The sequence below is a fragment of the Vulpes lagopus genome, chromosome 4 (genome assembly GCF_018345385.1).
Source record: "Vulpes lagopus strain Blue_001 chromosome 4, ASM1834538v1, whole genome shotgun sequence".
NCBI lineage: Eukaryota > Metazoa > Chordata > Mammalia > Carnivora > Canidae > Vulpes > Vulpes lagopus.
The window spans coordinates 38,082,750-38,096,116 of NC_054827.1; the positions used below are offsets into that span (position 1 = coordinate 38,082,750).

General features: G+C 40.4%; 1 protein-coding gene across 1 annotated transcript in view; it reads left to right on the plus strand.

Annotated features, from left to right (window-relative positions):
* PSD3 (pleckstrin and Sec7 domain containing 3) overlaps window positions 1–13,367 on the plus strand; it is a 569,820-nt gene that overhangs the window by 520,419 nt on the left and 36,034 nt on the right. The window contains exon 15 of the mRNA XM_041753212.1: window positions 12,098–12,241. Within this exon, the coding sequence (XP_041609146.1) occupies window positions 12,098–12,241 (144 nt within the window). The remainder of the gene's footprint in view (window positions 1–12,097; window positions 12,242–13,367) is intronic.

The window sequence follows — 13,367 nt, forward strand, 5'->3', positions numbered from 1 at the left end:
CAGTACATACATTTAAGTGTTACAGTAATGCAGAAGTGGAAGAGATTCTGAGATCTGGAATAACACTGGTTTTGAGTGAATATTAAATTTTGGCAAGGATATAGAACAATGGGAATTTTTAGGCCTACTATGGAAATGTAAACTGGTAGAAACAGTCTAGAAAACAAGTTAATGTCATCTTACAGATGTGCATATTCTAAAACCCCCCAATTCTGTATCTTGATTACATTGTAGGACAGCTTTTGCCCTTAGCCACTGGCAGCATGTTCAATGTAGCATCATTTATAATATCCTAAAGAGACCTGAAAACAACTTAAACATACTGCAGTGAGATTATAGTATGTCCTACAGTGGAATGGTATACGTAAAAGAAATTAGAGTATATATGTGAATAAATCTTAAAAACATGTTGAGTGAAAAACAAATTGCAAAAGGAAACCTATAAAGTAGAACATATTCTCTATTTTTATGGATCCTTATATTTGTACAGGAGAAGCATAGAAAAAGAATTAGACAGTGGTGCCTGGGTGGCTCAGTTGGTCAAGCAGGAGACTCTTGATTTCGGCTTAGATCTCAGAATTATGAGATCAAGCCCAGGGTCAGGCTCCATGCTCAGCAGGGAGTTTGCTTGAAATTCTCTCCCTCTGCCCCCACCCCTGCTTTTTCTCTCTAAAATAAATAAATAAATCCTAAAGATGAGTAAATTTTTATTTTTTTTCTTTAGATACATGAGCATTTTTTATACATATCATTCAATATGACTTTTTGTATATCTGAAACATTTTATTAAAGAAAAGAATACAAAACATTTAATTTATTGACATGGTCTGATTACCAAATTCTTTGTCAAACCTTCTATTAAATAATGTACATGTTTCAGTAAATACACAAAAGAAAATTATTTTGAAAGGAAGAAGATAGGGGCACCTGGGTAGCTCAGTTGGTTAAGCCTCTAACTCAGTTTTGGCTCAGGGCATGCCCCCCAGATCCTGGGATTGAGCCTTGCATCAAGCTCTGCGTTCAGTGGTAAGTCTGCTTCTCTGCTTTTCTCTCCTTCTCCCGCACCCCCTCCCCTCACTGGTGAGTGCACACGCACGCGCTCTCTCTCTCTCTCTCTCTCTCTCTCTCTCTCTCTCTCTCTTAAACAAACAAATATTTAAAAAAAAAAAAAAAAAAAGTAGGAGGGGCACCTGGGTGACTCAGTTAAGTGTCTGCCTTTGACTCAGGTCATGATCCTAGGGTCCTGGGATACAGCCCCGTGTTGGGCTCCCTGCTCTGTGGGGAGTCTGTTCCTCCCTCTCCCTCTGCTGCTCTGTGAGTACTCTCTCTGTTAAATAAATAAATAAAAATTTTTTAAAAAAAGGAAAAATCTATTGATACATTCTTCTTAGTTCCAAAATACCACAGACTGGGTAGCTTAAATGACAGAAATGTTTTTCTCACAGCTCTGGAGACTGGAAGTCTCAGATCAAGGCAGCAGCAGCATCAGGGTCTGGTGAGGGCTCTCCCCTTTGGGTCACAAATGGGCTTTTCTGCATCCTTACACGGTCTTTCTTAGAGTCTGTGCACAGAGGGAGTGTGTATTCTCTGTCTCTTAAGTGGTCTCTAATTCTATCCTATCAGGGCCCTACCTGCAAAACCTCATTTACCCTCAATTACTACTTTAAAAGCCCTATGTATAGAGATAACTACACTAGGCTTCAACAGAAATTTTGAAGGGACACAGATATTCAGTCCATAACATAGTCTGCAGCCTTATTTTTTTTTAAGATTTTATTTATTTATTCATGAGAGACAGAGAGAGAGAGAGAGAGAGAGGCAGAGACACAGACAGAGAGAGAAGCAGGCCCCATGCAGGGAGCCCGATGCAGAACTTAATCCCGGGACTCCAAGATCACGCAAGATCCTGCCAAAGGAGGTGCTAAACCTCTGAGCTACCCGGGCTGCCCAGTCTGCAGCCTTCTTGGAGAAAGAAACAAAAAGATAAATGAAAAGTTGTAAATAAAAGTTACTGAAGTATTGCTTTCATCTACTTTCAGTATTATTAGTGTACAAGTGACAGGTTTGAATAAAATCTCAAAGTTTTTTTTTTCTCCCTCTACTTTTCTGGTATCTTGTTGTGTTTTTACTTTAATTAGTTGATAATAATTTGGGGGGAGGGTTGTTTGTTTGTTTTAGAGAGAGAGAAAGCAGGAGAGGCAGAGGGAGACAAAGAGAGAGAATCTCAAAGACTCCATGCTGAGCACAGGGCTGACCTGTGGTTCAGTCTCATGACCCTGAGATCATGAACAGAGCCAAAATGAATAGTCAGATGCTTAACCGACTTAACCACTCAGGCACCCCTAGTTAATTAATATTTAAAAATGAATTTTGTCATCTTTCATCTACTCTACTTGCTCCTGCCCTCTCTCTCATTTAGTTTTCCACTTATGTACTTAGCTTCTTAAAAACTGTTCATGTTCTCTTTATTTTGATGGCTTTAGACTTGGATTTTTTTCCTTGTTTGGCCTTTAAGATGTGCATTGTAACAAATCCCTAACAAATACATTTGACTCATAATTTCTGAATATCTTTTTTTAATTTACAATGATGCTATTTAATCTTAATTTATGGTCATAATTATTCACTTCCTGGTAGTCTTTAGTTCTTCCCTCTCTATATAAAAAATTTTTTTTGAGAGCAAGAGAAAGAGCATGATCTGGGGAGGGGTAGAAGAAGAACAAGGCTCCCCCTTAAACAGGGAGCCCAACTCAGGACTCAATCCCAAGACCCCAGGGTCATAGCCTGAGCCTAAAGCAGATGCTTAACCCATGCACCCTAGATAAAATTTTTATATCTTAAAATTATGAGCCAATACCCTGTCCTGGTGGGCCTAAAGGGGTGACATTAATGACTTACCCTCTCCCCCCCTGTTTTGGGGTGTCAAGATGTCAGGGCTTAGTTACCGAGGGATAAAGGGTTGTCATAACCTGCTCAACCTCTAGATAGTGATATCGTGGCCTTGTGTGACACCATCAGAAACTGCCTGGTTTCACCCTGAGAACCACCAAAATGATGCCATTTGTGCAATATTACTGTACAGTCAAGTTGTAGAAGAACTTTTGAGATATAAGAAAATCCACCAAACACAAAGAGATGGAAAAACATTCTATGCTCATGGATTGGAAGAATTAATATTGTGAAAACGTCCATGTTAGCCAGGGCAATTTACACATTTAATGCAATCCCTATCAAAATACCATGGAGTTTCTTCAGAGAGTTGGAACAAATCATCTTAAGATTTGTGTGGAATCAGAAAAGACATCGAATAGTCAGGGGAATATTAAAAAAGAAAACCATAGCTGGGAGCATCACAATGCCAGATTTCAGGTTGTACTACAAAGATGTGGTCATCAAGACAGTGTGGTACTGGCACAAAAACAGACACATAGATCAATGGAACAGAATAGAGAATCCAGAAATGGGCCCTCAACTCTATGGTCAACTAATATTCAACAAAGCAGAAAAGACTATCCACTGGAAAAAGGACAATCTCTTCAATAAATGGTGCTGGGAAAATTGGACAGCCACATGTGGAAGAATGAAACTAGACCATTCTCTTACACCATACACACACAAAGATACACTCAAAATGGATGAAAGATCTAAATGTGAGAAAAGAATCCATCAAAATCCTAGAGGAGAACACAGGCAACACCCTTTTTTGAACTTGGCCACAGCAACTTCTTGCAAGATACATCTATGAAGGAAGGGAAACAAAAGCAAAATTGAACTATTGGGACTTACTCAAGATAAAAAGCTTTTGCAAGGCCAAAGAAACAATCAACAAAACTAAAAGACAACCTACAGAATGGGAGAAGATATTGCAAATGACCTATCAGATAAAGGGCTAGTATCCAAGATCTATAAAGAACTTATGAAACTCAACATCCAAGAAACAATCCAATCATGAAATGGGCTAAAGACATGAACAGAAATTTCACCAAAGAATACCTACACATGGCCAACAAGCACATGAGAAAATGCTCTGCATCACTTGCCATCAGGGAAATACAAAACCAAACCACAATGAGATACCACCTCACACCAGTAAGAATGGTGAAAATTAACAAGACAGGAAACAACAAATGTTGGAGAGGATGTGGAGAAAGGGGAACCCTCTTGCACTGTTGGTGGGAATGTGAACTGGTACGGCCACTCTGGAATAGTGTGTGGAGGTTCCTCAAAGAGTTAGAAATAGATCTGCCCTACGACCCAGCAATTGCACTGCTGGGGAGTGCAAAGATACAGATACAGTGAAATGCCGGGACACCTGCACCCCGATGTTTATAGCAGCAATGTCCACAATAGCCAAACTGTGGAAGGAGCCTCGATGTCCATCGAAAGATGAATGGGTAAAGGAGATGTGGTCTATGTATACAATGGAATATTATTCAGCCTTTAAAAATGACAAATACCCACCATTTGCTTCGACGTGGATGGAACTGGAGGATATTATGCTGAGTGAAATAAGTCAATCAGAGAAGGACTAACATTATATGGTCTCATTCATTTGGGGAATATAAAATATAATGAAAGGGAGACCTCAACCATAGAGTTGAGGGCCCATTTCTGGATTCTCTATTCTGTTCCATTGATCTATGTGTCTGTTTTTGTGCCAGTACCACACTGTCTTGATGACCACATCTTTGTAGTACAACCTGAAATCTGGCATTGTGATGCTCCCAGCTATGGTTTTCTTTTTTAATATTCCCCTGACTATTCGAGGTCTTTTCTGATTCCACACAAATCTTTTTTTTTTTTCCACACAAATCTTAAGATGATTTGTTCCAACTCTCTGAAGAAACTCCATGATAGGGATTGTGTTAAATGTGTAAATTTACCCTGGCTAACATGGACGTTTTCACAATATTAATTCTGCCAATCCATGAGCATGGACTGTTTTTCCATCTCTTTGTGTCTTCCTCAATTTCTTTCAGAAGTGTTCTGTAGTTTTTAGGATTAGATCCTTTAACTCTTTGCTTAGGTTTATTCCTAGGTATCTTATGCTTTTGGGTGCAATTGTTAATGGGACTGACTCCTTAATTTCTCTTTCTTCGGTCTCAGTGTTAGTGTATAGAAATGCCACTGACTTCTGGGCATTGATTTTGTATCCTGCCACACTGCCAAATTGCTGTATGAGTTCTAGAAATCTTGGGGTGGAGTTTTGGGTTTTCTATATACACGTATCATGTCATCTGAGAAGAGGGAGAGTTTGACTTCTTTGCCAATTTGAATGCCTTTAATGTCTTTTTGTTGTCTGATTGCTGAGGCTAGGACTTCCAGTACTATGCTGAATAGCAGTGCTGAGAGTGGACATCCCTGTCTTGTTCCTGATCTTAGGGGAAAGGCTCCCAGTATTTTCCTTTTGAGAATGATATTTGCCGTGGGCTTTTCATAGATGGCTTTAAGACATTGAGGAATGTTCCCTCTGTCCCTACACTCTGAAGAGTTTTGGTCAGGAATGGAAGCTTTCTCTGCATCTATTGAGAGGATCCTGTGGTTCTTGTTTTTTCTCTTGTTGATATGATGTATCATGTTGATTGCTTGACAAGTGTTGAACCAGCCTTGTATCCCGGGGATAAATCTCACTTGGTCATGGTGAATAATCTTTTTAATGTATTGTTGTATTGTAATTAATACAATTAATTAATGTATTAATTGGCTAGTATCTTGTTGAGAATTTTTTCATCTGTGTTCATCAGGGTTATTGGTCTGTAATTCCCCTTTTTGGGGCAGCCTGGTTGGCTCAGCGGTTTAGTGCAGCTTTCAGCCCAGGGCCTGATCCTGGAAACCCGGGATCGAGTCTCACGTTGGGCTCCCTCCATGGAGTCTGCTTCTCCCTTTGCCTGTCTCTCTCTCTCTCTCTCTCTCTCTCTCCTGAATAGATAAATAAAATCTTTGAAAAATAATAATAACTCTCCTTCTTGATGGGGTCTTTGTCTGGTTTTGGAATTAAGGTGATGCTGGCCTCATAGAACAAGTTTGGAAGTATTTCATTCCTTTCTATCTTTCGGAAAAGCTTTAGCAGAATAAGTATTATTTCTTCTTGAAGCTTTTGATAGAATTCTCATGGGAAGCCATCTGGCCCTGGACATTTGTGTCTTGGGAGGTTTTTGATGACTGCTTCAATTTCCTTGCTGGTTCCTGTTCAGGTTTTGTATTTCTTCCTGTTCCAGTTTTGGTAGTTTGTGGTTTTCTTGAAATGCATCCAATTCTTCTAGATTGCCTAATTTATTGGGGTATATCTGCTCATAATATGTTTTTAAAATCGTTTGTATTTCCTGGTGTTGGTGGTGATCTCTCCTTTTTCATTTGTGATATTATTAATTTGAGTCTTTTTTCTTTGTATAATACTGGCTAATGGTTTGTCTGACTTTTTAAAAATATTTTATTTATTTATTTGACAGAAATACATAGCACAAGTGGGAACGGAATCAGAGGGAGAAGCAGACTCCCCACTGAGCAGAGAGCCCAATGTGGGGCTCGATCCCAGGACCCTGGGAATAGGACCTGAGTGGTTTATCTATCTTATTAATTTTTTCAAAAAACCAACTCCTGATTTTGTTGAGCTGTTCTACAGTTCTTCTGGTCTCTATTTCATTGAGTTCTGCTCGAATCTTTATTAACTCTTTTCTTCTGCTTGGTGTAGGTTTTATTTGCTGTTCTTTCTCCAGTTCCTTTAGCTGTGAGGGTAGCTTCTATTTGAGTTTTTTTCCAGGTTAGCTTGTATCTGAGTTTTTTGAGGAATGCTTGTATTGTGATGTATTTCCCTCCTAGGGCTGCTTTTGCTGTATCCCAAAGATTTTGAATGGTTGTATCTTCATTTTCCTTAGTTTTCATGAGTCTTTTTAATTCCTCTCTAATTTCCTTGTTGACCCATTCATCTTTTAGCAGGATGCTCTTTAACCTCCACGTATTTGAGTTTCTTCCAAATGTCTTCTTGTGTTTGAGTTCAAGTTTCAAAGCATAATGGTCTAAAAATATGCAGGGATAATCCCTATATTTTGGTATGATTGAGACCATATTTGTGACCCCGTATGTGGTCTATTCTGGAGAAAGTTCCATGTGCACTTCAGAAGAATGTGTATTCAGGTGCGTTTGCATTAAAGTTTTGGAAGTATCTGAAATCCATCCGGTCCAGTGTATCATTTAAAGCTCTTATTTCTTTGGAGATATTGTGCTTAGAAATCTATCATTTATAGAAAGTGCCGTGTTGAAGTCTCCCAGTATTACTGTACTATTATCCAAGTATGTCTTAACTTTGGTTATTAATTGATTGATATACTTGGCAGCTCCCACATTTGGGGCATAAATATTCATGATTTTTAGGTCCTCTTGTTGGATAGATCCTTTAAGTATGATATAGTGTCCCTCTTCATCTCTTACTACAGCCTTTGGGATAAACTTTAATTTATCTGATATGAGGATGACCTTCTCTTGAGGACCATTTGAATGGTAAATGGTTCTCCACCCTTTCATTTTCAGGCTTTAGGTGTCCTTAAGTCTAAAATGATTATCTTGTAGACAGCAAATAGATGGACCTTGCTTTTTTATTCAGTCTGAAGCCCTGCATCTTTTGATGGGATCATTAAGCCCAGTCATATTCAGAGTTGCTATTGAAAGATATGCATTTAGTGTCATCAGAATACCCATTCAGTCCCTGTTTTTGTGGATTATTTCTTTGGACTTCCTCTTTCTTTTACAGAGTTCCCCTTAATATTTCTTGCAGAGCTGGTTTTGTGGTCACATATGCTTTCAGTTTCTGCCTATCTTGGAAGCTCTCTCTCTCCTTCTATTCTGAATGAGAGCCTTCCTGGATAAAGTATTCTTGGCTGCAGGTTCTTCTCATTTAGGACCCTGAATATATCCTGCCAGCCCTTTCTGGCCTGCCGGGTGTCTGTGGAGAGTTCTGCTGTTAATATAATACTTCTCCCCATATAAGTTAGGGATCTCTTATCTCTTGCTGCTTTAGGATCTTCTCTTTATCTTTGGATTTTTTTTATATTTATCTCTTTATCTTTGGAATTTGCAAGTTTCACTATTAAATGTCGAGTGTTGAATGGTTTTTATTAATCAATAAATTAGGGGGGACCTCTCTATCTCCTGAATCTGAATTCCTGTTACCCTCCCCAAGCTCTCAGCCATGATTTGTTCAGATATGCTTTCTGGCCCTCTGGCCCTGTCGGCACCCTCTGGAACCCCAATTAAACGTAGATTTTTTCCTTCTGAAGCTGTCATTTATTTCCCTTAACCTTTCCTCATAATCATTTAATTGTTTTTCTCTTTTTTCCTCAGCTTCCTTCCTTGCCATCAACTTGTCTTCTCTGTCACTCACTCTTTCTTCTACCTCATTAACCCTCGTCGTTAGGACTTCCAGTTTGGATTGCATCTCATTTAATTGATTTTTAATTTCAGCCTGATTAGATCTAAATTCTGCAGTCATGAAGACTCTTGATGCCCATATGCTTTTTTCCAGAGCCACCAGTAGCTTTCTAATTGTGCTTCTGAATTGGCTTTCTGACATTGAATTGTAATCCATATTCTGTAACTCTGTGGGAGAGATTACTGTTTCTGATTCTTTCTTTTGTGGTGAGTTCTTCTTTCTAGTCATTTTGCTCAGTGCAGAGTGGCTGTATGAGTGGGCTGCATCAAGAATATCAACCATGCGGCGGCCCCTGTGGCTTAGCGGTTTAGTGCTGCCTTCGGCCCAAGGCATGATCCTGGAGACCCAGGATTGAGTCATATGTCACGCTCCCTGCATGGAGCCTGTTTCTCCCTCTGCCTGAATCTCTGCCTCTCTCTTTCTCTCTCTCTCTCTCATGAATAAATAAATAAAATCTTTAAAAACAAACAAACAAAAAGAATATCAACCATGACCCAAGAAATTTCCCCTAGATTAGTCTTCCAAGGTCAGAGGCCAAAAATTGAAAACAAATATCAGAGCGAAAAAACAAAAGGACCTCTAAAGTGAAAAACAAATTTTAAAACAAAATAGTAAAAAATAAAAGGCCAGGAATCCCAAAGTAGAAGAAAAAGAACAGAAAACAAAGAAAAAAAAGAGAAGAAAAAGAAAAGGCTGGACTGGGAGATGGTGGTGGTGAGGAAGTGTAGTGGAGGGAGAATGTAGTCTATCTGAGGGGTTCTAGAGGATGATCCTCTTGTTTCTGAGTACATTAAGTTCTGTATGTTAGAAGATGCTCAGTCCCAAGTTTATATAAACCAGAAATACTTGTAGAGGGCTCCAACATTGACCCCCAAAACATAAATGTGATAAAAGAGGTGGGCAGAGGGCAGCCCAGTGGTGCAGTGGTTTGGCGCCACTTGCAGCCCAGAGTGTGTTCCTGGAGACCCAGGATTGAGTCCCACATCGGGCTCCCTGCATGGAGCCTGCTTCTCCCTCTGCCTGTGTCTCTGCCTCTCTCTCTGTCTGTGTGTCTATGAATAAGTAAATAAATAAATCTTAAAAAAAAAAAGAGGGGGGCAGAATGGGAATTCTCACAGAATGAACCAGCACGGTTGGTTCTGGGTGCATACTGGTATGGTTTAGAAGGTATTAACTTCTGCCATTGTAGAACAAAATGAGGCAGAGAAAATAAAAAACACAAAACAAAGAAAACGTATCATGTATATCTCCAAAATTAAGTTGAATATGTTGAAGGGAATTTAGAAGTGGACAATATACCTAGGACCTGTATTTGTAGAAATATCAAAGTCAAAAATGAAGAATCTTAAAAATGAAGAGGTGGTCAAATATTGTAGTTAAGGTGGGAAAAGAGAAAAAATGGAAATTTATAGTCTGATATAAAAACTAGTTGTACTGGAAAAAGGAAGAAAAGAAAAAAAACAGGAGGGGTACCCTCTCGTTCTATATACTGTGAATCCCTCGACTTCCATCCATTGGAGCTTTCCAGCACTACTCGGTCAAGAACTTGCTCTTCCCCTGTCCTTCCAGCTACTTTTCCAGGGGAGGGTCTGCTGTGCTGATTCTCAGGTGTGTGCACCTGGGGGAGATTCCCCACCCCCTGCCAGGTGCTGGGGCTCAGTGGGAGCCGTTTACCCCATGAGGCCTCTGTTCCCTAGCAGCCTCACCCCTCCCAGGCACAGGGTGACACCAGAGGAACAACAGCACTGGCGGCGGCCAGCTCTCCAGCTATGGAGTCAGCTGCCCCGGTAACCACTTGTAGCTCCCAGTCCACACTGGCCTGGATGCTTCCGGGGCAGGGGTGCTGATCTGCACAGCTCGGGGGCGCCCAGCGGTCGGAGAGTCGTCGCTGTCCTGTGCCCTCCCTGCCTCTGCCTGTTCCCGGGGGAGCACAGGATTGTGGGCTGTGTCCCCCCACGCCCTGGGATCCAGAGTCTGTCCTACTGGAATCGCGCTCTTGGAGCCTCATCTCCTGAAAGCAGCAGGGCACAGCCCCCTCGGTCCAGAGTCCCTGCCTGACCAACCAGCTTCTCCCTGAGGCCCCACCGGGCACACTCCAGCCCTTTACCGAGGTCTGCCCACAGTCTGTGGCCACTCTCCCCTGGCACACTTCCTCAGTTAGTGACTCCGGGAGATTGGAGGCTCCACTGCCCCTCCTGCAGTTCTGCCCGGTTTCCCTGATGAGCACCTTTCCATCTGGGAAGAATCTGGTGCAGATTTTTTTTTTAAGATTTTATTTATTCTTGAAAGATAGAGAGGCAGAGACACAGGCAGAGGGAGAAGCAGGCTGCATGCAGGAAGCCTAATGTGGCACCAAACCACTGAGCCACCCAGGGATCCCCCGGTGCAGATTTTTAACATTCCTGCTTCTCTGGGGCTGGGCTTTCCTGTCCTGGAGGCTTTCACCACCAGCCTTAGTCCAACTCTTCACCTAGATAATAATTTTGATTTATAAAATACCATATGGAAAAAATTCAGCTGGAAATTGTGGTGATGATATGTTGTGCATGTTAAATTTTTACCTTTAATTCTGCTTGTGTTCGTCCACAGTGACATGAATTTTAGGAACAGAAGGGGAAAACTCATCTTTTCTTTTTTAATGTCATGCCTTTTATAAGAAGTACAAATTGGTATGTCCTAAAATAAGAAGTTAATAAAAGAGGGAAATCCCTTTTGTCTGCTATTTTAAAAACTATGATATTATTATACAATATATATTTATCACCTACTTTAATCAGTTCCTTTCATTCACTTTCATCCATTTATGTCTTACTGTGTATGTAAAACTTATATTCAACAAGAATTTGGGCAATATATTTGTGAAAGTGGAATATTAAAAAAGTGATTATGCAATTACAGGAATGCAAGAAAATGCCAATCTTTTTCATTTTTAAAATGTTGTCAGAGGGTTTGATCAGCATCTTTCATTATTGTAAGGTGATAAAAATGGTGCAGGTAGGATGGGAGTTCTCTGACATAGGATCAATCATGTTGCGTTGGTGCTTGGTGCCTATCTATAGTAACGCTGTCTAGGCAAGAATTGCTCTATAGGTACATTTAATTGAATCACTACTTTGGGTCAATATGATTTTGAAAGAAGTCAGAACCTATACTACTTTGGAGGGAAAAAGCATAAGTTGCTGCATTTTTTAGAATATCATCTGATAGTCTACAGAGAATGATTTATTGGTGGCATTGCTTTTCTCAAAATGGAAAAAAAAAAAAAACTAAGCAGAGATGCTCTTCATTCATTGTGACAGACGGAGGAATCAGCAGCATTGCTGAGTGAACAGGGAATGAAAAAGCCAAATCATGCAGGACTCTAAGGATAGGTGCTTCACTGGGGCCTTGCCTTTTGAAGTATTCCTTAGGAAGCCTGGTCTCACTCCATGACAGCTACCCTTGATAAGGGGCTCTGAAAGTGTTTGGATTTCAGCAAGGGGCCTGGTTGTCATTCTGCAGAGGTACATATGAATACTAGTCTGAGAAAGTTGTTAAGATGGGGCAGCAGCGGCACACTGGACTGTTTTGATTAATTAAAATCATTCATCATCAGAGATTTTGAAAGGTACTCTCTGATTTTTTTGATTGACTTATTTTCCGGATGCTAAATAGCTTAATAATCTCCTGCAGGAGGAACAGCTGAAATCTCATGAAAGCAAGCTGAAGCAGATTACCACTGAGCTGGCTGAGCACCGCTCCTATCCCCCAGACAAGAAAGTTAAAGCCAAGGAGATAGATGAATACAGACTGAAGGATCACTATCTGGAGTTCGAGGTATGTTGAACCGAAATGTAGTAAATGCCTATGCCTAAGTTATTTTATGATTTTTCCACCAGGCAGGTGTTTTTCAGCTACCGTAACTGTAGGACATGTATCTTGGCCGTGGCTCTAACTTGGAGCTCCAGGCATGGTCTAGTTCATGCTGCCACTCATGTCCAAGATTCTATTGAAACATCAAACGAACATTAAAAAATAATAATAACTGTCAGTTTATGTGCTTAAAAGCAAATAGCCTGCTCATTTGGGATAAGGTGTGCCTGCTGTGAGAAAAAACAACAGTAGATGGACAATGCCAGAATGGGCAGCTGCTTTCTATGTGTCTGTGTCTTTTCTAACAGAGCTTGAGTCTAAATAAATAAATAAAAATACAGTGGAGGGAATGAGCTACAGGGTGATATGAAACATCAGCTTCTTCCTGCATGCCTGCCTTTAGGCAACACTGATGCATTGTTCCTCTCCTCACCTGTATCCTTCAGAAGGAGATTAATAGATCAATTGTGTCATATCCATGAAGTATATAGCAAGTACAGTTATTAAACAGAATAAGGAGGGGGCAGCCTGGGTGGCTCAGTGGTTTAGCACCACCTTTGGCCCAGGGCCTGATCCTGGAGACCTGGGATCTAGTCCCACATCAAACTCCCTGCGTGGACCCTGCTTCTCCCTCTGCCTGTGTCTCTGCCTCTCTCTCTCTCTCTCTCTCTCTCTCTTTCTCTCTCTGTGTGTCATGAATAAATAAATAAAATCTTAAAAACAAAGAATGAGGAGGATCTGTAATCTCTGGGAAGGTGAAAAATTTTACAGCAAGGTGAAAGCAGTATATATAGTCAATGTTAGCTTTGGCTACATTTTCTCCCCAGTTAGACAGTATCAGGGTTAGGAAGGATCTTCTGACTCCCTCCCCCACTTCAGATGCCACTTTCAGACATTTAAAGTGTCTTTTTGTTTTGCTTTACATGGATAGCATATAGTCCAAAATGAAAAAATCAGTTATTTTAAAATTTCTCACATGATTGTGTTTTCTGTTAGGTGTGCTAAATCCATCTTTAGCTACTGTTTTTCTTCTAGTTAGAGTCTGTTTTACTTCCCATTATTCATCTCCTTTATTCCCATCTAACCATCC